This window comes from Bombus vosnesenskii, unplaced genomic scaffold, assembly GCF_011952255.1.
Source record: "Bombus vosnesenskii isolate JDL3184/JDL3185 unplaced genomic scaffold, Bvos_JDL3184-5_v1.1 scf7180000013265, whole genome shotgun sequence".
Lineage (NCBI taxonomy): Eukaryota > Metazoa > Arthropoda > Insecta > Hymenoptera > Apidae > Bombus > Bombus vosnesenskii.
In genome coordinates this window covers 8,962,384-8,986,363 of record NW_022882925.1, presented here as the reverse complement: position 1 = coordinate 8,986,363, position 23,980 = coordinate 8,962,384, and the positions used below count along the sequence as shown (strand labels likewise).

General features: G+C 26.7%; 6 protein-coding genes across 11 annotated transcripts; 4 read left to right on the top strand and 2 right to left on the bottom strand.

Annotated features, from left to right (window-relative positions):
• Nucleotides 1-182: 182 nt before the first annotated feature.
• LOC117242977 (ferritin-3, chloroplastic) lies at nucleotides 183-2,005 on the bottom strand. Its single transcript, XM_033510058.1, has 4 exons — nucleotides 1,866-2,005; nucleotides 1,155-1,259; nucleotides 785-1,065; nucleotides 183-688 (listed from the first exon to the last, which is right to left on the bottom strand). The coding sequence occupies exons 2-4, from the start codon at nucleotides 1,252-1,254 to the stop codon at nucleotides 392-394; spliced, it is 678 nt and encodes a 225-aa protein (XP_033365949.1). The 5' UTR covers nucleotides 1,255-1,259; nucleotides 1,866-2,005; the 3' UTR covers nucleotides 183-391.
• An 11-nt stretch (nucleotides 2,006-2,016) lies between these two features.
• On the top strand, nucleotides 2,017-5,994 carry LOC117242978 (ferritin subunit). The gene is made up of 5 exons (XM_033510059.1): nucleotides 2,017-2,319; nucleotides 4,526-4,647; nucleotides 4,724-4,885; nucleotides 4,992-5,135; nucleotides 5,213-5,994. The coding sequence occupies exons 1-5, from the start codon at nucleotides 2,250-2,252 to the stop codon at nucleotides 5,366-5,368; spliced, it is 654 nt and encodes a 217-aa protein (XP_033365950.1). The 5' UTR covers nucleotides 2,017-2,249; the 3' UTR covers nucleotides 5,369-5,994.
• A 565-nt stretch (nucleotides 5,995-6,559) lies between these two features.
• LOC117243160 (serine/threonine-protein kinase Aurora-2-like) lies at nucleotides 6,560-8,635 on the top strand. Its single transcript, XM_033510409.1, has 4 exons — nucleotides 6,560-6,724; nucleotides 7,046-7,619; nucleotides 7,804-8,329; nucleotides 8,456-8,635. The coding sequence occupies exons 2-4, from the start codon at nucleotides 7,060-7,062 to the stop codon at nucleotides 8,555-8,557; spliced, it is 1,188 nt and encodes a 395-aa protein (XP_033366300.1). The 5' UTR covers nucleotides 6,560-6,724; nucleotides 7,046-7,059; the 3' UTR covers nucleotides 8,558-8,635.
• A 707-nt stretch (nucleotides 8,636-9,342) lies between these two features.
• On the bottom strand, nucleotides 9,343-13,920 carry LOC117243054 (nuclear valosin-containing protein-like). 2 transcript variants are annotated; one of them, XM_033510217.1, is made up of 11 exons: nucleotides 13,444-13,917; nucleotides 12,859-13,080; nucleotides 12,539-12,790; nucleotides 12,016-12,360; nucleotides 11,710-11,929; nucleotides 11,344-11,626; nucleotides 10,798-11,254; nucleotides 10,536-10,703; nucleotides 10,138-10,464; nucleotides 9,843-10,067; nucleotides 9,343-9,751 (listed from the first exon to the last, which is right to left on the bottom strand). In XM_033510217.1, the coding sequence occupies exons 1-11, from the start codon at nucleotides 13,618-13,620 to the stop codon at nucleotides 9,626-9,628; spliced, it is 2,802 nt and encodes a 933-aa protein (XP_033366108.1). In that variant the 5' UTR covers nucleotides 13,621-13,917; the 3' UTR covers nucleotides 9,343-9,625. The 2 variants fall into 2 exon arrangements, with proteins under 2 accessions (XP_033366108.1, XP_033366109.1); XM_033510218.1 differs by having other exon boundaries at nucleotides 9,626-9,751; nucleotides 12,539-12,786; nucleotides 13,444-13,920.
• Nucleotides 13,921-15,715: 1,795 nt separating this feature from the next.
• On the top strand, nucleotides 15,716-21,729 carry LOC117241763 (cilia- and flagella-associated protein 410). Of its 4 annotated transcripts, XM_033507870.1 has the most exons (10): nucleotides 15,718-16,106; nucleotides 16,536-16,601; nucleotides 17,392-17,559; nucleotides 17,632-17,794; nucleotides 18,062-18,133; nucleotides 18,337-18,456; nucleotides 18,714-18,818; nucleotides 19,389-19,691; nucleotides 19,782-19,874; nucleotides 19,944-21,729. In XM_033507870.1, exons 1-10 carry the CDS (start codon nucleotides 16,027-16,029, stop codon nucleotides 20,052-20,054), a joined length of 1,281 nt encoding a protein of 426 aa, XP_033363761.1. In that variant the 5' UTR covers nucleotides 15,718-16,026; the 3' UTR covers nucleotides 20,055-21,729. The 4 variants fall into 4 exon arrangements, with proteins under 4 accessions (XP_033363769.1, XP_033363783.1, XP_033363761.1 ...); XM_033507878.1 differs by lacking the exon at nucleotides 18,062-18,133 and having other exon boundaries at nucleotides 15,716-16,106; XM_033507886.1 differs by lacking the exon at nucleotides 18,714-18,818.
• Nucleotides 21,730-22,288: 559 nt separating this feature from the next.
• Nucleotides 22,289-23,957, top strand: LOC117241795 (protein OSCP1-like). 2 transcript variants are annotated; one of them, XM_033507926.1, is made up of 4 exons: nucleotides 22,289-22,633; nucleotides 22,755-23,074; nucleotides 23,174-23,451; nucleotides 23,519-23,957. In XM_033507926.1, the coding sequence occupies exons 1-4, from the start codon at nucleotides 22,522-22,524 to the stop codon at nucleotides 23,889-23,891; spliced, it is 1,083 nt and encodes a 360-aa protein (XP_033363817.1). In that variant the 5' UTR covers nucleotides 22,289-22,521; the 3' UTR covers nucleotides 23,892-23,957. The 2 variants fall into 2 exon arrangements, with proteins under 2 accessions (XP_033363817.1, XP_033363827.1); XM_033507936.1 differs by having other exon boundaries at nucleotides 22,583-22,657.
• The last annotated feature ends 23 nt before the right edge of the window (nucleotides 23,958-23,980 follow it).

Here is a 23,980-nt window from a genome sequence, read left to right as displayed (position 1 = left end):
TATATTTAATGAAATTCATTTCTTAACTATAGTCTATTTTATATATAGCCATGTAGTCTTAATCACATATAGTTATATAGTCTTAACATAATCTTTTAACTATGAGTTTCTTTCAGAAAGTTTCTCTTTGTTATTGCCTAATATATATAAAAAATAATTAATGTAGAAATTAAAAGAAACGATTTATGAAGTATACACTTTATTAGATGAAATGTGTCAAAAAATAACACCATATATATTTATTAATTCTAAATGTAGAATTCTGCATAACTGAAAAATGTAAAATATTTTGTTATGGATAACTTATTCATAACTTATTCATATAGGGAATTTTTAAAATATAGTAGATATGAAATTCTGATTTGTTTTTTTAACTTCAGTTGTAAACAAGTTACAAACTATTCTTAAGATATTCATCAAACAAAAATAGAGCTATAGAATGATCATTTCCAGTTAATAAATTCTTCAAATCATTTATATAACCGGCCAAATCTCGAACACGATCAGTCTGTGGTTCTATGAATCTCTCTTCAACATAATGAGCAACACCAGCATCGTTTATCTTATCATTCTTTGTAATGTCATGATGTATATTCAAGGCTTTATTCGCAAGTTCCTTTTGTCTGTCAAGTGCTTTGGCTAAACTGTGAAGTTCATTCAATTCATATGTTACTTTTCGTTCGTAAGTCTAAAAAAAAGATATAAAACATTAACAAATTTTGACATCTTTGTCTCTTTTTATGTTATACAATATATGAATTATAAAGTGCAACAAACAACATACAGGTTCTGTCAAATGTGGTGGTTGATTGAAGTCCATTGTGTCACCTCGTTTGGTAACATATTTGATTATGTTAATTGCATCCTCCCACAATTCATCAGAAAATTTACGATATAATTTCTTAAATCCATGACGTTGATCTTCATAATTTCCAAAATAACTAGACATTAGCAAAAATTCGAAGCTGACTCTTATATTAGCATTTGCATATGATTGAAGATCAATCAGAGGATGTCTTTCAATATGTCCATATTTTGCATTACAGTTTAACATTGATTTTCCATCTAAAAATTTAAATATTAATATATTTATAAGCACAAAGAAATTTCAATAGAGGTATAAGTCTTTAAAATATTAAATATTTCTGTACCACCTTTTGGTATTGGGTCACATACTGCTAGTGAATCATCATAGCATGTATCTTCAGCAGCAGCAACTGCCAGAAGAATGGATAATATTCCAAAGAACAACATGTTTTCTGCAATTTTAAATAATAAATAAAATATTGAATATTTGTGCTATTTAAATATAAGGGATCAAGTATCTAATATTATTTTAATTTATCTAAAATTGTTAAAATCCATTTTTATTTCTAATATCAATTTATTAAGGAATTATAATCTTAATAATTTTAATAACTTCAAAGTACATTACAAATGCGTGATTAATGATAATGACGTTAAATTTTAAATAGTATGTGTAACTAATTTCACACTTATAAGAATATGCTAAATTAATAACTGAAAAGCGATAATAAAGATGTACGATAGCCCAGTTACGAATAGAATACTGAATATGGCTTAAGATACAAAATAAATGATGTGGACTCGCACATATAATACGTATATGTCACGCGCCTATAATAAAGAAAGAAAAATTTATATTATCAATAGAATTATCAAATGCTGTACATCGGTATTTTCGTTATTACATTTACAAATGCGTAGTATCTCATATATCAAATGATAATGAAGTAACATATAATTAAAAATTTTTCATTATTGCATTAATTTTATCTTCTATTTATACTATATAAATATTTATACATTAATAAATGAGATTGAAATTGCCTATATTCACATACCTGATCAAATAATGTGCTTGTACAAAAGGAAGGAAACGTGAATACTCTCGCTTCGACGTTCTTCCAACAATGAACGTTGAAGAACCGTATTCGTTGGTAGTTTTCACACAGTCATAGTCAGCTGATAGATAGGGCGCATGCGTGATAGAAAGGGGATAGAAAATTCCAGTTCGTCCCCGTCGGCTACTTACGAATGATACGCATTTGTTGGTCAATTATTAAATAATCTATGATCGTACATCGTGTTTAGTTCACATACGTTCTCTTATCTAGCTTCACTAAAAGCAGCCTTCTATACCAGTGCGTATAAAGGTTGCTCCCGAAAAGTAAAATTACAAGTGCTTTCGCGATTTTTCGAATTCTAGCCTCTGAAGGAATTCAACAATGAAGCTGATTTACATTTTCCTCGTCACTTTTCTTTGCATCAATGGATCGCTAGGAAATAAACTTCAATGTAAGTCTATTATTTATCTTACAATGTTTGTTTTGAATACTCTTTTAACATTTTTGTGTAAAAACATCGATTAAGGTTAGCATGGTATTTCCTAACAGATTCCATTGTGATTTCTTATCCTCTCCATTTTTAAGTCCGTATTGTCCTTGGACAAACTGTTTTTTATTTCCTAAAAAGATGCTAAACATACAGGTATGGTATATTTACTAATTTTGATATGTTTTAATTAGCACCTAATAATACAGCGAAATAATATATGTATATAATTATAATCTGTTCGTGTCGTAATGCAACAACTTAATGCGTATATGTATTCCTCGTAAACAACTTCTTTTCCTTAAAACGTAACATATGTAAGGAAGATATATTGTACATTATTTTCTCTAATTCGTGTTTTATTTGATGTAAAATTTCAATGTGTTTCAAATAACAATATTAAAAGTTAAACAATATTAACTTTAAATATTAGTGTTCTAAAATTATAAACATTATCAATTACCTCTATATTCTATGTTTTAATACATTAATTTTCATGTAATATTATTTTTCTGTTATTTTGAAAGAACATAATTTTACATATTACAATGCGTTTAGACAATCAATATCATTGTTAATATTTAAGGTTCTCAACATTATAGTATATAAGAGATTATTCCCTAGACTCTAGACCATCTATATATATATATATTGTCAATAAAATATTGAGAATGTTAAATATTGACAATAATATTGATCCTCTGAACACTCCTTTATATTCTTCACCTGACTTTTGAACATTTTAGGTAACTGAACTTATTTGTCATGAATATGATTTCATAGCTCTCATTGTGTCATTATTCGTATGTATAAACATTGCCAGAAATATATATTAGATATTGTGAAAATGATTATGATCCAATGCCTATGATATATGATATAAATTTTTTAATTTCCTCGTTCATTGGATTATTTATCATGTTACATGTACTTTTACTGTATATTTGTGTTCTTTGAAATAAATATGTATTTCAGATAATTTAACATTATTTTTATGTATAAAATTTGTATATTTTGTATGTTTTATATCTTATATATTTTATATTATACTCTTTATATTCTTAATATTTTTTTAGCCTAATTAAAAGTTATTACTTTATATGAATGAACAAAGATAAAATATTTCAATGTACATTATTATTGAAAATCCATGATCAATATTACTGTTGTACATATAACTAAAAAGAAAATTATTCTATATTAGGTACAAAATACATTAATAAAATAATATAACAATTAGAGCCAGTAATTATACTATAATAAAACTAAATTTGACTTTATAAGTTCTATATATTCTTCACTACTATGTTACATTTTATGTATTTATTTGTAATAATTTATCTTGAAAATTAATTATCTTTTTGTATTAAAAAGATATTTAATACATAATTTTCTAAGCTTCAGAACAAGCTAGTAGACTTTCATGATTCTAGACTGTTAATTAGTAAGCATTATCGACTATCTTATTTGTACAATGATAACACTTGATAAGCTTTACGTGACAATGTAAACGTATTGATTACTTGTTCTAAAGTCCACATTCAATATAAATGTGTACTGCACATTGTTCTGAGAAGTCAGATAATTTAATCTAACCAACCTACTTTACATCATTGACTTTATTTTATAATATCACAAACTGGTTTTTGTTTCAGCCTTAAATAAAAGCTTTTAACATTTATTCCAATTTTATGATAATTATTTTTTATACTAGTTTCGTTTTTATCTACTATAGTATATTTGTTGTATATATTAATACATCAAAATACATGTATTGTATCAGAAAAAATTAAAAATAATATTCAAAGTTAGACACTAACAAAATAATGGCAATTGAAGTAATTTGTAGCTAACTATATATCTTTATACTTATAAAAGATATGAGAATATAATCTTATCTTAAGTGTATACAAGATTTCATTAGATTTGATAAATTACATGTGATCATTACTTTATTATCTATTTATGATTTCAATAAGTAATATATCTACAGTATTGTGAAATGTTACAATAGTATTTCAACATATTTTGTAAAAAATGTTATATATAGTTTTTTAAATATCGTTTATTACTTTTAGCTGTTTTTATTTCTTTATATATCATTTAAAATTTTAATAAAATATATATTATGTATTTTTATCATTAATAAATACTTAATTAATACTTGTAGGTACATCCAGATCTGTATTTGATATACCAAAGAATTGGACGCAAATGGCTAATTCATGCACGAATGAATTGAAAGCTCAAGTGAATACTGAGATTAATGCTGCTATGACTTATCTTGCAATGGTAATTGCATTTTTTCATTGTTTTACAATGTATTTTGTTGAGAAATATTATATTTATACATTCTTCTTTATTTTAGGGTGCTCATTTTGCTCGTGATACAGTTAATCGTCCAGGATTTAGCAAGTTTTTCTTTGATTCTGCCAGTGAAGAAAGAGAACATGCAATAAAAATTATTGAATATCTGTTAATGCGTGGTCACTTAACAGACGATGTTAGCAAACTCTTGGACATCAGTTCGGTGTGCATTTAGAACTATTTTATTATAAACATAATTTTATTTTAATTTATGTTTTATAATGTACAATTTAATCATATAATTAAAAATATACAAATATTGTTTTTAGCTGGGACCATTGCGCGAGACCTGGAGTAACGGTATTGAAGCTCTAAAAAACGCTCTTGAATTAGAAACTGACGTTACAAAAAAGATTCGCAATATTATTAAACACTGTGAAAAGCCAAAAGACAGCAACTTCAATGACTATCATGTAAGTTATATTGCAGAAAAAATGCATGTGATTACAATCTTAAGTTTATTTCATTGTTCCAAATTGATTAATTTCAGTTGGTGGACTACCTCACTGGAGAATTTCTAACTGAACAATACAAAGGTCAACGTGATCTTGCAGGAAAAATTTCAACTTTGGGCAAAATGATAGCAACAAATGGAGTATTAGGAGAATTCCTATTTGATAAAAAACTTTTGAATAATGAAATTTAATTTGTACTTGAAATAACAAAAATTTTACTCTAATATTGCATATGAAATTATGGCCATATTTAGAATGAACTATGTATATTAGGTGTAAACGATAGAGTCCGGTTGTAAATTAAAACTTTAAAAAGAAACACCCATTGATATAATCGCATCTAGGACCGTACGCATTTTGTACAGGTAATTTAAATGTTGAACTGCGAATGTTATTTGTAAATTACTTTCATTTAAAATCTTTGTAATCAAAACTATATAGCAATAAGTCTCTATTACTTCTTACACAATAACAATAATGTATTAATAAAAGTTAACATGTAATTAAAGATTAAGACATATACTTTTGAAAGGAATAGTTTCAAATTAATATCGTACGGTCTTACAAGAGACTCGATACTTCGGTATTTGAAACGTATAAATATAATAGTTCATCACTAAAATTTATAATTTTACGACTGTGCTATATCGTTTCCACTTACAGTAACTTAGTTTTATTAAATTTTAAGTTAGTATCAAAGATATAAATTGTGTTCTATATAAAATATTTTTCTAAATGTGGTCTGTAATATAGACATACAAGAAACCCTGTTTACAAATGTTTGTTAAACTATAATAAATATATTACTCTTACCAAATAAATGAATATTTTAAAATTCATACAAAACAATACATATTTTGTCCATTTTTCCTAGTAAAATATAAAATTGCTATTAAAATATAAAAAGTACTTTTATTGTAATAGTTTATACTTTAACCTACAACAACAAATGTTTAATTCTTATAAAGAAGCTGTTCTCGTTTATTACAATCGTAATCGTGATGCATAAATGTACATTAATACATTATTTTAAAAATTTATTTATATTTCCCAAAATATTACATCCGTTTATATTGACACACATGTACATAATGATATATTGTATTTCATATTTTAGTTTAAATTAATGATACTAAAAGTAATATATGAACTTTAATTATTAATTTAGTACCAAAATTTGATTTTTATCAAATTTTATTGTTATTATTTACTTCCAGACCCATACATCTATTTTACATTCTTAATATTTATATAAATAAGATTTGTGCAAAAATATATATGAAAAATGTAATTTTGTTATGTTTAGTTATTAATATAATTTAATATTAATTTGAAATTATTGAATTTTTTGGTCTTTACAGATCTTATAATACGTAGCGCTGTTAACTATGACTCTCACTTCTTAATAGAGTTGAATATCTTGTAATTTATTTTCTATACATGATGGAATATTCTGGCCAATGAGAATAAAGTGTGGAAATTCGTTATTTTGAAATAGAATTGAAGATACAACGTTTGTAAGAGAATTTGTATTTCTTGCTTTAAACGTAAGTGTTTTAGTTATTGTTATTAATTTCTTAATATAGTTATTTAAAATCTGGACATTGTTTCTTTTATTATGTAAAATATTTTTAAAATATCAATTCATTGTAACCTTATAAATAATACATTGTACTTTATTCTTTAAATATTGTTTATAAAATTTTTATGCGAAATATGTGTATATTTTACAGACTTTTAATTTTTTTATTAACATATAATGAATCTTTGTATAATTTTATAATTTTTAATTCTTGCATTATGTAATAAATTAATTGTTTATTAGAAGACTTCTATTTGTTAATGCTTTATACTATTTTCAATCATAGGTTATATTTAAGCAATGCTGAAGGATAAGAGATCTAAGTCTCAAACACAAAAGGCAATTTCTCAAGTTGAAAATAATCTTAAACAGTTAAAGATATCAAAAGTAAGTTCTGTATTGACTGAGAATACATCAAGAAATACAGAAAATTTAAATAGTACAAACAGTCAATGCAATACTTATTTGGCAAATATCAAACAAATTAAAGAAAAGAGCTCTAAAAAGTCAACAGAATTGATGCCGCCACCTAAATTACCTATATCTTCTAACACAATAGCATATATATCAAATATAACTGATGATGACAAGGAAAATAAAACTGAAAAAAATAGAGACATTGAGAAGAATGTAGAACAAAGCAATACAAATAAAAAGAGTCAAAGTGAAAAGAAGTGGGTTTTAACTGATTTTGATATTGGACGACCATTGGGAAAAGGAAAATTTGGAAATGTTTATCTAGCTAGAGAGAAGAAATCAAAATTCATCATTGCTATGAAAGTATTATTTAAAGCACAAATACAGAAAGCTGATGTGGAACATCAAGTTAGGAGGGAAATAGAAATTCAAACACATTTAAGGTAAAAAATTTTAATATTTATAGTAAAAAGAAAATATTGACTGTTATCATTAGAACTTCAATATCTTAAAATTTATTTAAATTTAAAATTACATTTGATTGCTCCATCAACTTTTGCTACAATATAAATAATATCTTTTATAAGATGAATTAGAGTAAATGTACCATTCTTATTTTTTGTATAGGCATCCAAATATCTTAAAAATGTATGGATATTTTCATGATGATAAAAGGGTATATTTAATTTTGGAATATGCCCCAAATGGAGAATTATTTAAAGAATTGAATGCACAACCAGAGAAACGTTTTGATGAAATTAGAACAGCAACATATGTATCTCAATTAGCTGATGCTTTAAAATATTGTCATAGCAAAAAGGTGATACATCGTGATATCAAGCCTGAAAATTTATTACTTGGTATAAAGGGTGAATTAAAAATGGCAGATTTTGGATGGTCTGTCCATGCACCCTCATCTAGGAGAAATACTTTATGTGGTACTTTAGATTATTTACCACCAGAAATGGTTGTTGGAAAAACACATGATCATACTGTAGACTTATGGGGACTTGGTGTGCTTTGTTATGAATGTTTAGTTGGTAAACCTCCTTTTTTAGCTGAAACTTATGATGAAACATATATAAAAATTAAGAAAGCTCAATATAAATTTCCAAACTTTATTAGTGAAGGTGCAAAAAATTTAATATCTAAGGTGAGCTGTTATTTTATGTTTGTAAAATAAAAAAGTGCATTATTAAACTAAATAATTAAATTAAATAATTAAAAAGTTTGACTATATGAAAATAATAAGCGATAACTTTTCATTTTTTTATTCTAGCTATTAGTAGTTGACGCAAATCATAGATTACCTTTAGAAGATGTTTTAAGACATCCTTGGATTGTGCAAAATCGAACAACGGAACCACATGTACCACAATGAAGTTGTTAAGTTAATAAGTTTTATATTTTGCCTTATAAAACAGTTATATTTCATTAAAAAATATTTTTCAGCAAGAAATCTATTTTAGATATTTTTTTATATTATTCCTAATATTGTTATTTTATACGTAAATTAAAGTATTATATAATTTGAAACAGTATACTACATGTTTTTTAAGACGTATATTCTATTACGTTTATTTCAGTTTTCTTAAGTCGAATTTACATTGTTATGTTTATTAACATCGTTGTTGAACACTGCTTTCATCTTTGCTTTCTTCCGCGGGTGAAATAAGGATGAAAGGTGTTCATCCACTGTGTACCTCTAAAGTGAAACAGTGTAAATTCGGCTTTAATTTTTGGAGTTTAGCTTATTATATCTATATCAGACTGAAAAACAAGTGATATTATAACAATGAATTATAAGTAATAAATTGGAATAAAAAATATAATGTATAAGAAAATTATGTATATATTAAGTATTTTAATATTATTGGAATATTTGTAGGTAGTAAATTTACATAAATGTCTTTCATAAATACAATGTGTTTTTATGTATACACATATTGTGTATATTAAGAAAGTGTATATTAAGAAATAAAATCACAATTAGTTATTTTTGTAGGCAAATAAATGAAATAAGTAATTATAAAAAACTTTATTTATTGACAAAAATTGAATCATAAATTTTTTTTTAATAATTTTTGTATACATAGTAAGCTTAATTCTTTTTTATTGAACTAAATAAAATTATTTTCATTATTCAAAAATATATCGAACATAAATTTGATTTGTTTTATAAAAATGTCATTAACACTTCCATATTGCATATATTCTACACTTAAAAAATAAAGAACATCGTCAGTTTTTATTTTAAAACAGTAAATTAAGATCTAATATATTACATTTACATCTTTGATCGACAGAGATGGACACTAGAATGCCTCAACTACAAAAATGAGGCTAAGGCATACAATATGTATTTTTTGCGTGAAATTCACTGTCATCTGCTTAAAAGTACTTTGTGATGGAAGATTTTTTACATGTTTATTTCAGATTTATTTTTATTTCACGTTTCCATAGGTTCCATGACTACATCTACTATAGGTGTATCTGTTGGAGTTTCCATAGGTGTATCATCGGATTTCTTTTTAATTGAATACAATTTTTTTAATTTTTCATAGTGTTTGATATCCTATAAGTTATACATGTATTGTTGTTATGCAATTAACCTATATTTATAAAAATGAATGTTTATTTTTTATTAATGAAACAAATGTGTTTACCTTTTCTTGTACGGATGGTCTTATTTTATCAAATGCAACTACGAAATGTCGCATAGAGATTTCTGGTTGTCCTGAATAATGCATATCCATTAATTCTCTTAATGCTTCTATTCCAGCTTCTCTGATTAAAGCTGCTAAGTCGGCTCCAGTATAACCATCACATTTACTATTATATCCTATTTCTTCAAGATTTACATCTGCAGCTAATTTTGGTTTGGTTGCATTCTATAAATATACGTTTATTTCTAAAGAGAACAAATTTGTTTAAAATGTTTTTTGAAAACAAAAACGTTACCTTTGTTAGTGCTCTTAAGATGTCAACACGATCTGCTGAGGTAGGCAAATCAACATATAAAATCTTATCTAATCTTCCTGGTCTTAATACTGCTGGATCTATAATATCAGGACGATTGCTCGCAGCCATTAAAAATACTCCTTGTCGCCCTTCTACTCCATCCATTTCAGTCAACATTTGATTTACAACACGTGAAGTAGCAGAATTGTCACCTTCTGATCGTCTGGGACACAATGCGTCCAATTCGTCAAAAAATATAACGCACGGAGCAGAATTTCTAGCTCTAATAAAACACTGTCGAACTGCTTTTTCACTTTCACCGACATACTGAAATAATAAAAATAAAATATTTAATAATTGCATCTTATAATATTTATTATAATCATCTAAATTATTACCATATTTAAAAGCTCTGGTCCTTTAATAGAAATAAAATTAATACCAGCTTCATTTGCAATAGCTTTAGCTAGTAATGTTTTTCCACAACCAGGTGGACCACATAATAATACTCCAGTTGGTGCTGTTAATCCTAGCGCTATAAAGTGTTCGGAATGTCGAATTGGAGCCTAGAATATTAAACAAAAAAAAATATTTTATATCTTTTAAATGTGTATCAAATTATTCCAATATTTTTAATTAAGCCAATATAAATATACTTACAAGTATAGCCATTTGCAATTCTTCTCTAATATCTCGTAACGAACCGACATCATCCCATGTAACATCAGGTACTGTTGCAAAACCTTCTCTTTTGGCTGATGGCTGAATTATATGAACAGCGGTTTCAAAGTCATTGTGTTCAATATATAAATTTGATAGTCTTTCTGAAGGAAGTGGCGGATCATTACGCAACCAAGTAAGTAACCCTGTTAAATCTGGAGATTTGGAATTTTCTTGTATTACATCCATTTCCAAAGTTGCTTGATGATTCTCTGCATTACTCGTTTTATTTAACTTAGAAACATTATTTTGATTTGAGGTAGATGGTTCAATGGTTACTTCTTCGACTAAATTACTAGAATTTTCAAAACTTTCAGTTTTTTTCTTAATAACAGTACTATCTTCTGGAATTTCTGAAGATTTATTATCTGGAACCGACTTCAAGTCTTCAAGTATTCTAATAAGAATATAAGAACATAGGAAAATATAATTGACCATATTAAATAAATTAATTTTAAAATACTTATTGAATATTTAAACAGTTACCTGTCCATAGCTGCCATAGCTGCTTCTCTAATTAATGCAACTAAATCGGCTCCAACAAAACCTGGTGTAAGTGAAGCTATTGTGGATAAACTAACATTTGGAGCAAGTGCTACCTTTTCTGTGTGTACAGCTAAAATCTTTGCTCTTGCATCTCTATCTGGTATACCCAGACACACTTCGTGATCAAATCGGCCAGCTCTCCTTAATGCAGGGTCCAATGAATCAGGTCGATTTGTTGCTCCAAGTACTAATACCCTAGTACCATTTTCTTTCAAACTGAGTTCTGTCCAATAACATATTTTCTACTTGAGAAATTATTTTAAAATTAATGTAATTTACTGTAGTTTAACTATAATAGTAAATTACCATCCAAACATGATAACAGTTGTGCAACAATTCTTCTCTCCATTTCTCTTTGAGCTGTGGCTCTATGTGGTGCTACAGCATCTATTTCGTCTAAAAAAATTACACAAGGTGCTATTGCAAGTGCCTGTTCAAATAATTCTCGAATTCTTGCTTCGCTTTCGCCTGATACTCCTGCTACCAATTCAGGTGCTGCTACTTTCAATAATGGTATATCTAACTCCTAGTTTTCAAAAATATTAAATAAATAGTCAAATAAAACCAATTATTGACACTAGACCAACTATTGACACTAAAATAGTATCTTACTCCTGCAATAGCATACGCTAATAAAGACTTTCCACATCCAGGTGGACCATGAAGTAAAAATCCTCTTGGTGGAGATATACCAAGTTGCTTAAAGATTTCTGGATGTTTCATATGTGCAAGTAATTTACATACAGTTTTTAAAGCTTTATCATTTCCTCCTATGTCAGCAAATGTGACTTTGGATTCAGAAATTGGTATCCCTTTGACTTTTTTTATGAACATGAATTGACTACTATCACCCTCTTTATCGCGTTGTCGCTTCTTTGAAGATTCTACCATTGTGTTTGAGGTTGTTGTAATAGCTGCTGTGCTCACTGTAGTAGTTTGTTGTATTTCTTTACTAGGCTATAAAAAGTAAATGAGGTAATGTCTCTGGTATAACATTATTTTGGCATAATAGGCTTCATGTATCAGTACTATTATTTCGATGTAGATTTCATATTAAATTATATTTGAAGTAGATGATATTTAACAATAATAAGTTTAAGAAATGTAACTCTATTAAAGAAAGCTTTAAATTTACTGTTGTTTGTTGTTCGACTTCTTTAGCATGCACAGCTTTTTCTGTACCCGAAGATGGACCTGGTTTCTGTTGATCTTTCTCCACAATCTCGGGTTCATTTATTTTATTTGAATTTGATTCTACTTTGCTTACATCATCATCACTACTAATATCTATAAGTTCCTTATCACTGGAATTTCCATTCTGTTTGTTTTGTGATTTTTTATACATTTTTAAGAGCATTCCATCTAACATAGTATTTTGGGGATCTGACTAAAACCAATATATTTCTTTCAAAATTTACTATCTATATCATACTTAAATATTATATCTATATATACCTCGACATCAACTTCTTCCTCTTCATCTTCATCATCATAAGCAGGCCATTCGCGAGAACAATATTTCTTTGCAAACATTTCTGTAAGTTCATCATATGCTTTACGCACTAATATCCTGAAGGGACCTCGCTTTTTAATACGGTAATCTCTATACTTCTTTTGTAAAGCATCTGCCATTTCATTAACGTCAATATAGACTTTATTTTCATTTTCATGCATATACTAAAACAATAAAAAAATTAATTATTCAGAAGTACTAAAGTATAAAGTAGAAGATGTACTAACATATTATCTTAAAACAATTAATGATTATATTAAGTAATTTTCCACAAAATTAAAAATATTGAAAGACATAAAGATGTTCAAAGTGTGAAATAAAATAGAATTTTATTTAAAAAAGCGACATTATATACAAGTATTTAACTAGTTTGTATAAAATTATTTATATGTATTACACAGTTATTGCATATTATATTTTAAGGTTCAATGCATAAATTTACCACGTAAACTGCATAATATAAAAAGTGTTGATTTTAGACACTTGTTAAATTAAAAATTCTAAAAGTTATAAAATAATTCAATCACCGTTTGTACACGTGATATTAGTAATTGATCCCGCAAGTATTTATGAGAAGAATCAATTTTATGTTTATTATTCATAGTTTTTGATTTATAATCTCCACTAGATCCTTGTAATGGAATAATATCAATCGAAGGATTCAATTTTCCAACCTTCTGCATTTTTCTAATGTCAGGCGTCATGAACACTGTTGCAGAAATTAAATGATCACTAAAGTTTTATTTTTACTTCCTTATATGTTCCAACACGTGTTATCATGTACGTATCAACATTCTTTAAACACAAGTGCGTCTTCGATTTTAGGAAACTTCAATACTTTAACTATAACCAACTATAACGAAAAGAAAAAGAAAAGAGTACATCGGTAAAGCGGGAACAATTTCCCTAGTAAATTATTTCACAAAGCTAGAAATAAAAAAGAATAATATATAGAGTGGAATGTATTCAAAGTCAAAGATCATTTCAAACTATAATTACGCTATGAAAAATTATATTATATAGTTTATTAATCTATAGAACATATTTTATAACAAAAACTTTCAGCATTTGTTGATAATATATATTTTACTATTTTTATATATTTTTCGCAATTACTTGTAAAAGAAATTTGAACTTAATTAAAGGAATGAATACGAGTCGTATAGCTGCATTATCAAAGATGAATAGAGAGATCGCTGATGCAATGTTAAAAAAAACAGCTGGAAGATCCATACTAGAAATAAGGCCCTCTATCTGCAAACGATCGAACTATATGCATATTTCGCTTGCACGGCGAAAAATATACATTCATATCACCGACCAATGAAAGTTAAGGACGAAAAAAACATAAAAATTGCTTAAAAGTTTAATTAAATATTAGAAGTACATTGCTTTTTTTGTATAGATTACAGAAAAGCCACCTTGGGAGTAGAAACAACAATCAGGATGTCACAAGCACCCAACAGGAACCAACAGCAACTAGCCGTAACGATCTTCGTGGAAATGATTATATGTTACGATAAAAAATAAAATTATTTATTGCAAATAAAATGTATAATAAAATAAAACAAACTAAAATAAAATAGAATGAAATAAAATATAATATAATGTGGCGGATCGGTATCAACAGGACGCCGACAGGTTGAGGCATCAACGCGACGCAGCAGGACGCGACCAGGACTTGCGCTTTGTATCAAAGCATTTCTTTAATAAAGTGCTCACGACTTATAGACTGTAATAGTGATATTTGAACAGATCCATCCTCTACAATAATATAATATAATATAATATAATATAATATAATATAATATAATATATATATAATATAATATAATATATAATATAATATAATATAATATAATATAATATAATATAATATAATATAATATAATATAATATAATATAATATAATATATATAATATAATATAATATAATATAATATAATATAATATAAAATATATTTAGAAAGGTTTTCAATAAATCAGAATAGTTTAACGGCGTATTACAGTCTTGTTATTTATCCTTTCTACTATTCAATACTATATACCAAATTATATTCTCTTGATACAAAATCGAGACTGACGAAAATCTTTTTCGAAAACTCGAAAATTTCAACTTTAAAAAAATTCCTGGAATATGACGTAATTTCCAAGAATTAGCGAAATTGTGCCACCTTTTATGCTATTATGTTTTCCTGATACAAAATTGTTCTTTCGATCGACAAATTTTTTTTGACGACAGAATTTCTCAGAAAATGACGTCGTTTTCAGCAATTTCAAAAGGTTTCAAATATTTCTTATGCTATCTTATCCTCTTAATACTTACCAGTTTTCTCGAACCTTTTCGTCATTTTCTACGACTTATTTCTTGAACTTATAGAAATTGGAAAGGATTTGAGGATTGTGATTGTTGAAAAGATTTCAAGCAATTAAAACCATTTGCTTATTTGCAAAATAAGATTATTGTAGTTGTTCAATTTGCAAATTTACAATAATTGTACAATTTTACAATGTTTATAATTTTCTGTATAATAATTTATGTAATTGTGCAGTTTTACAAAAACTTGATTTCGTTGCTCAATCAATAGAGCTAAAACAACTTCTCGTGCGAAAATAATGATTGGAAAGTCATAAAAGTCGTGGTACAACGTAGCGTTTTGCCGTTCGTTTTCGAATCGACACTAAGCGTTTGTTTTCGGTCAACTTTGTACAGCCCACGTGGTACAAAATCAAACGCACATTTCCCCTCTCGCTGAGCACACATACATTTCTCCTACCAAAAGAAGAAACCAGTGTATAGTTCGGCCATTCAACCGCTAGAGGCGGTAATTCGTGAAATGTACCTTTGGAACTGGTAGAATACATATCAGTATTGAGAATGTTTCAGTATTTTGTGAAAGCTTTGTAATCTTACCGTATACCGTAATACTTTTCAATTAGTTGATGGCACACCATCATGGCGATGGGTTTTGGTTGCGTCTTTGATTTACAGTTAAGAAATTTGTAGTGATGGTCTGAATCGCATATTTTTTATAATTGTTATTAACATCTGCAAAATCTTTTATTACTACTTTATTTCAAGTATATTTATATGAATTACAAACTTCATAATGGTAAAGTTAACAGAAGAAATGGTCGTGGCTCGGACGCGAATGTCTGACTTCTCTGCCGTAAAAAAACTTAATTGTTGGTAAGTGTTTATAACGATATTACCCTTCTCAAATGAGTTGTTATTTATTCTACTACTATGTAATTGATTTTATGTGTAATTATATTAAAATGACATGTTCACTGTAGTACATGCTTATTTTTTAAAGAGTTCCAGTAGTACGATTTATAGTTGTTTTATGTTCTTATTGGAAAATAGATTACTCCAATAATTATAAATATTTTAGGTTTTGTTATATTTAATAGAATGAAAACATTTCTTAATAATGATAAAAATAAATACAAATTAATAAAGTTATTATACATGCTTGTATTTAATTTATAATGTTAAACAATTAGTAAACTATTTCGAGTTGTCTTTTGTGAAATAATTTTTTTTTTAAATATATATAAATATATAATATACAGCTAAATATTTACATAAATTAATTTACTTATATTGTTAATATAGGGGTACAGAATTGACTGATGTAAGCATTTTAAGGAAAATGAAAAATGTGGAAGTACTGTCATTAAGGTAAATAATTAAGATCATAATCTTGAGATACACACACACACACAAATTATGTAGAAATTATTACTTGAAAATTGTTTTATAAGAAGAGTTCATAATAGTAATGATCTCACTTGTTCATAATTTTTAATGCATTCTCTAATGCATTCTTACTATGGAGAGGTTTATATAAACCTCAAGATCATAGGCACAACCTACTACCTCAGAAGTTGTTCTACCCACATATTTTGAATTCATTGTAATATATTTCAATATCCTTGAAGAAAAATAAAACTAATTTGATATAAATACTGGCACATAATGTTTTTTATAATGTATATTAAGAATGACATCAATATTAAAAATTCTATTAGTAATATAATAGATTTTATTTAAATTAATTTAAATGAAATGGAATTTAATGAAATAACAGCATTTATTACACATCTAATATATAAAATATACAGAATAGAATGTATATATATAAGAATAAAAAAAAATAAATATATAAGAATATAATATATAATCTCATTTACTTAGGTGGTTACACCCACCTTTCTATATGAAACATTTTACCTTAGTGATCCTATGTATTTTAAGCATGTAACTTTCTATGTTCATGTAACCTTATATTACAATTGGGTTTATATATTTTGATTTTATTTTGAAATCCATTTTTGTAATTTTTAGCAAAGCTAAGTAATTGTAATATGGCATTAAAAATATAATAAACTTTAATATAAACATAAATAACATGTAACATATTCATATTAATACTATATTATATTTTAAAATCTTTTTCATTTGTTTATAGTGTTAACCATATCAACACCCTTGCTGATTTTCAATACTGTTTAAGTCTTCAAGAATTATTTGTTAGAAATAATAATATTGAAGATTTGAATGAAGTTTGTTATCTTCAAGGTTTACCAAATTTAAGAAATTTATGGCTTGGTGAAAATCCTTGTGCTGAGAAAGAAGGGTATTGTGTATGGCAATTAAAAGATTTATTAATTATCTGAGTAGGTTAGTTAAGTAATTTATTTATTTCTAGTTATCGGTTAGCAGTTTTAAAAGCTTTACCAAATCTACAAAAGCTCGATGATGAAATAGTATCACCTGAGGAAGTGCAAACTGCATTAACAAGAGGTCGTGTTTTAGTCCATCCTCTTGACATGTATGCTTCTCCACCACAATCAGATGCAGTTAGTCCAGAGGTAAAACTATTTATAAAAATAGGCCTTCTTCACACTATATTTGTATAAATCATTTTTTATTACTTTGCTATATATAATGTCTTCATTGAAACTTTGGTTTTATTAATGATATATGTTGTGCAAATATTATTAACTAAATCTACCATTAAATTTTAATCTATTTTTTTGTTTAATCCTATCATAATGATTTCATAAAAATAGAATGTTATGATATGTTAATACGTTTTTAACAAAGTCTTAACATTTGAATAACATTTACACAATTAGGATATTACTACTGAGTATATTGAAGAAACTGAAGTGATTCGACATCGAAGATATAGTTCCTCAAGTGATCAGGTAATATAAAATTCAAGCTGTATCAATTATTTTTATAATAATTTCATTTATAATAATTTTATAAACCTTTTATGATAATTTTGTTATAAAAATTATGCATTATATTATGTTCTCATTATGCTATGACATATATAAATATGCATACATTTATTTAATGTGCAGGTATAATTTGTTATAAGACTTATAAAACTATTTGTTCACAGAGAAGTTTTGAAGAAACACAACATGCTCAAGAAGAGTACCATGATCCAGATCATAGAAATGCAAATTATAATGCATCACCATCACATCATTATTCTCAAAATAATCAGTATACGTATGAGGTAAGTCAATTGTATGTTTATTTTGCATGTAAAAGGATTTATACTAATATGTTTATATGTGTAGTGAAAATATGAAAGAAAATAATTATTCTATATATTAAAGTTCTCAATAAATTGATTTTATTTTAGTACTAAACTTAGAAATATAATTAATTCTCCATCTTAGTAACATTGTTGAGCAATATATCTAAATTAATATTTAACGAATAAGCATGATTTTATTATTGCTCCTTTTGTCTGCAATCATATACTGACAGCAACAGAATGGACAGTCAAAGAATCAAAGCAAAGATGACACTATACGTACAGAGTCGCGCAACATCAGTGAAAACGTGGCCACTAACACTATTGAAATGATCAAGGTACATCCTATAGATTGCACAATGTTTGTGCAAAGTAGTAATTTACTTCTAGTGTTACCTTGATAGTTCTAGTGTTCATTAGTTAAACTTATGCGTTACTTACAATTTATCACTTAGTGATATTGTTAATTTTAAATGGTTTTCCTTAATTAATAAACAATATGAATCAAGTATAATATATTTTGTATATTTAATCATATGCAATATATACTTGTCTTTCTAATATTTCTATTTGTATTAATATGAAGAATAATTTCAAAAACAGAAATCATTTGTGATTTTAAAAAAAAGACCATAAATTTTATTATGTTTTGTGATGACATTTAAACATTTTTGTATTTGGTATTAACTTTTACAGTAGCTTTAATTTACAGAAATAGTTTAGATTCCAGTTTAAAATAAGTAGTTATAATGAATGGTTCACTGAAGCATTGGACCATCCAATTATCAATTTTATTAACAAATACAAACTAATCATTAACTTAAATTAATTTTATAATATTCTATAAATCTTAGAAATATTAGATATAAATGCACTACAAATACTTTTTGAATTATAATTATTTTTAGGAATATGATGACCGACCAGCAATTTCTAGACATAATGGAGATTATGATGACAGAAGATCTTATGCAGAATATAGTAATAATGATACACCACAACGAACATACGCACCAACATCTCCAAGGACACAATACTCTACAAATGAAATTATAGATGAAAGACGGGCAGATAGAAATAGTTATGACTACGATAATAGACTGAAATCTGAATATAAAGAACATCATGACCATAGAATTAAAGATTATGAAGAGCAACATCAACCATCATCTCAACCTAGACGAATGGCAGTTCATCATAATGTAGAGAGGGTTAGAATTAAAAATTAATGTTAATTTGAAACATGTTGACTCTCTTTCTAGCTAAAATAATGAACAGAATAGAATTTTTCAATATTACAGGAAGATTTAAACCAAGTGCATGGATGGGTAAGACATTCAGATAAGGAGAAGTGTAGATCACAGTTTCACTATCACAGGAGGCCTGTTACAAGAGTATGTTTCATGTGTTTTTATACAAATCTAGAAATATGGAACAGAAATAACAAAATATTGTGATTTTAGAATTCCAACATTTTATCAGCTGTTTTATGCTTAGTTAAAGAGCTTGACTATCCGAGTTTGGAAGTGGTAGAAATGGCAGTTAGAAATCGAATGGATGAATTAGAAGAATGATGTTTCTGACGCCGTCCCCAAAATACTCAGGGGACGGTTACCTTCTCTCATATGGGTAGTGTTTCTTCAATTCCAAGTCCTGAATTTTCGGATTCTCTTGATAGTATGGTAATTCCTTGCCAGTGTATTGATAACGATGCAAACTGTAATCTTGATCATCCTACATATGATCGGCATTCGATCGATGATAACGCTGATAAACAAAAAGTTCGTCGTAACGGTTATGTGGAAACTTGTTCAATGCGAAGTCCCAAAAATATATCTGTTAACACAAATTCAAAATATTTTGGAAATAATCAGAATGCATATAAACTTAGGGACTCTGTACCAGATAATTTAATGTCAGTAGTTGGTAACTGTGAAGAAAGGAAAACCAATGATGTTAGAAGAGTGGCAAGTAGTGACAGCATCCCCCGCAGTAACTTTAATGGTTTAGTTCTAAGTCCAGGGTGCAGGGTTTTGAGTCAGGATTGTGTAAGAAGATCAAAAAGTCCCGATGTTAGAAACACAATTGTCCCTCTTCGCTACATTCAGTCAGCAAAAGGTACTTGGACATATAATTTGTAAGTTAAATTGCAAATAACATTAATACTCTCTCGAAATAATAATAACTTCTCTTAGAAATATATTTCGAGAAATTCCTAAACACTATTAAGATAATCATTGCATAATTAAAAAGAAATGGCATAATTGTGTCCAATTTCTGAAGAGAATATATATATATATATAAATATAAAATTAGAAACAATTGTGATATTTCTCCAAGGAGTAAAAAATAAAATTTTATCTCAATTATTTGGATGTAATATACAATGTATGAGTATACTCCAGATGACACGTTTATGTACTTTAAGTGAATAATGCAAAAATCAGAAATAATGAATTTTGCATTGTTTAGAATAAATTTAATATTTTATTGCATTAATAAGGTATCGAATGCAATGTCTTTTAACGTTACATTAATTTCGGTATAATGTTATTTATAATTTTCACAAATATAAATAGAGTTGTGTTTTTAAACAACCAAACAGCTTTTTATAGCAGTTTGTTTAAAATATTGCAGAATTGTTACATATTTTCAAAGAGTTTCTATAAATTACGACGTGATACAATGTACTTAAATTACAATTTGTATATAAAGCATATAATCAAAGATGAATTTATGTCGAATTAGACATTTAAAAACAAAATATTAGATAATTTTAAGTTAAGCAAGACATTTTACTTATGTTTAATACCTCTAAAAATTGAATCTTTGCAATATACAATAATTTATAAAAAAAAAAGGTAACATAATTGCATATACACTTATACAAGATATTTGCAAATTTTTGAGCAGTAACCGTGATAATTTTTTAAATGCTATTAAGTACCACAGAAGACCATAACAAAACTTTATGTACTGCTGTAGTTTCTTTACTTTCATTATTGTTTCTATTGACAAATTTATGTGTGCGTTAATAGAATATAAATGCAATAAAAATTTTATTGATATTAATTGAATTGTAAGCAGAATTATATTTATGATATAAGTAGCATAATGTGAAAATAAGATATATGGAGATTGATTCTGTGCAACAACACATACTACAGATTAATATTAGACTGATAAATATGTATAGCATATTTTTTGGAATGAAGTCTTCATATGTTATAAGTGGATAAACGATATAAAGTAACAGGGCTACTAAATTCTTTCTACAATGTAAACCGTTCCAAGTAACTAAACCAATTTCGAACTTAGATTTAAGATATTTTATAAAAATGCGGAACAAAATATTTTTTGTTATATATAACCGTCCACTTATATTATTTTATAAATAATTAATGTTATTGTTAATTAGTATTGTTAAAAGAATGATTATTATAATTAGCTTCCTGATATCTGTTAAGTGCAAAAAGCAGATGTTAAATGTTCTTTTCTTTTTTAACTTAAAACATGTTTTGAGGCGAATTATATATAATAAAACCAACAGTTATAACACACGTCTTTTATTACTGTCAAACTTTTAGACTGGAAAGAAAAAGTTAACATTGTTACTTAGTAATTCATTATTCGATAAATATTAAGTTTTTTTTAAGAGAACCAGTTATTTATTATAACAAATTTTCTTAATCAATATATACAGTTATAATTGACTTATTGCAGTTAAAACACTAATGTTTTACAAAATAAATTAGTTACCAAGGTAACTATGTATTGATTTTCGCAAAATCATTTTTTCATTTAGTTATTAAATGGATTGAAATATACAATTTGAAGCAAAATGCAATGTACTTACTTCTAAAAGGATAATTGTTCACAACTATAAAATAGAAAATATCGCGCAGTCTCATTTAAATATATTACGTCGATTAATTTTATGTACATTTCTGTCGCTAAGACGACGCTATCCGTAAACTACGTGTAAGTACTAAAATCATAAAAGTACTCTATTTTTGAAAGTGGAAGTGAAAGTAGGAAAAAATGTCATTATATGCAACGCCAATACTTTATTTAAACATGGGTGGTGAAATGTTATATGTTTTGCGACAAAGATTGAAGGCACAAAGGATAAGTGTTGATAAAATTATACAAGGCTAGTTTAATACTATACAAAAGAGTATACATTGTATGCTGCTAATTTATATTAAATAATTGTGTATTTTTTTTTATATATTTTGATTAATTTTAAAATGTCTTTTTCTATTTATATACAGTGTTAGACGAGGTAACTGCTGCTTTACTTAATCCTAAAATGCTGTCTTCTGTATTTGAGGAAAAATCTTTGACTAAGATATCTCTTTTACGACCTACTTTAGAATGTGTTGTATTATCATCAATAATGAAACTTGATAAAAGTAGTATGAATAAACTGTTCGATCTAATGATCATGATGGTTAAATATCAGTTAACTGCAGCTACTGGTCCTGTAGAAATTGTATTGTTAACATTAAACCATACAGATGCAATGCGTGACATGGTTAGCAATCCAAATGCTCAACAATGTATTGGATTAGTACACCAAATGGTAACCGATGTAAGCATTTTACTCATTGATTAAATTATTGATATGATTACCATTATCATTATTATTGATTATGTTGAATTTCTAAAAACGATTTACTGATAATTCTAGTTTTATGGTACATTAACTTTTGAAGAAGTTTGGAATGCCAGAAATGATTGTTTGAAAGAATTAGAGTATTATTCCGTGAAAGTATCTATACTTCTTAGACTTGGATTACAAAATGATGATGGTAGCTTTAATTCAATCTACCATAAATACAATGAAAAATATAAAGAAAATAAAACTCGCCTTTCTAGTACAAGATTATGTGATATAGATTTGAAAACTTACTGTGATGGTTCTTTTAATCTTTTTGGTGAACGAGGTACAATACTGGGCAAAAATATGTAAGTGTCAAATATGAAATTACCAAATTTTTCAAAGATAGAAACATATAAGAAGCATATTATACAGGTATTCGATGTTGTATGGCATATCAAAATTAACTTCTGAACAAGAAAATCATAATTACGTTAAAGAATGTGGTGCAAAAGCAGAACTTGGTATGTTAGCTGTTCAACTGGGAACTGAAGAAACTTTGTACAAACGACCTTTTACTTTGAATTTATTTTCAACTGAAGATAATGATAATACAAATATAGAATGCGAGTCCGATTCTAAGGAGGACAGTCAGAATGACGTTACAGTTACAAAATATGAAAAAACGAAATTTAATGAAGATTATAAAACGAAACTTGATATTATACGTACAGATCTTTTTAAAGATGATCATGAAGACATAAAATACAGCATGAATTTGTTAGAACTTTTAGATAAAACAGAATAATATTATTTAACTTATTTTTTCGATTACGCCATGATAATTAATAAAATAAATAAAAATTTTCTTTAATTTGTTATTTACATTCATATATA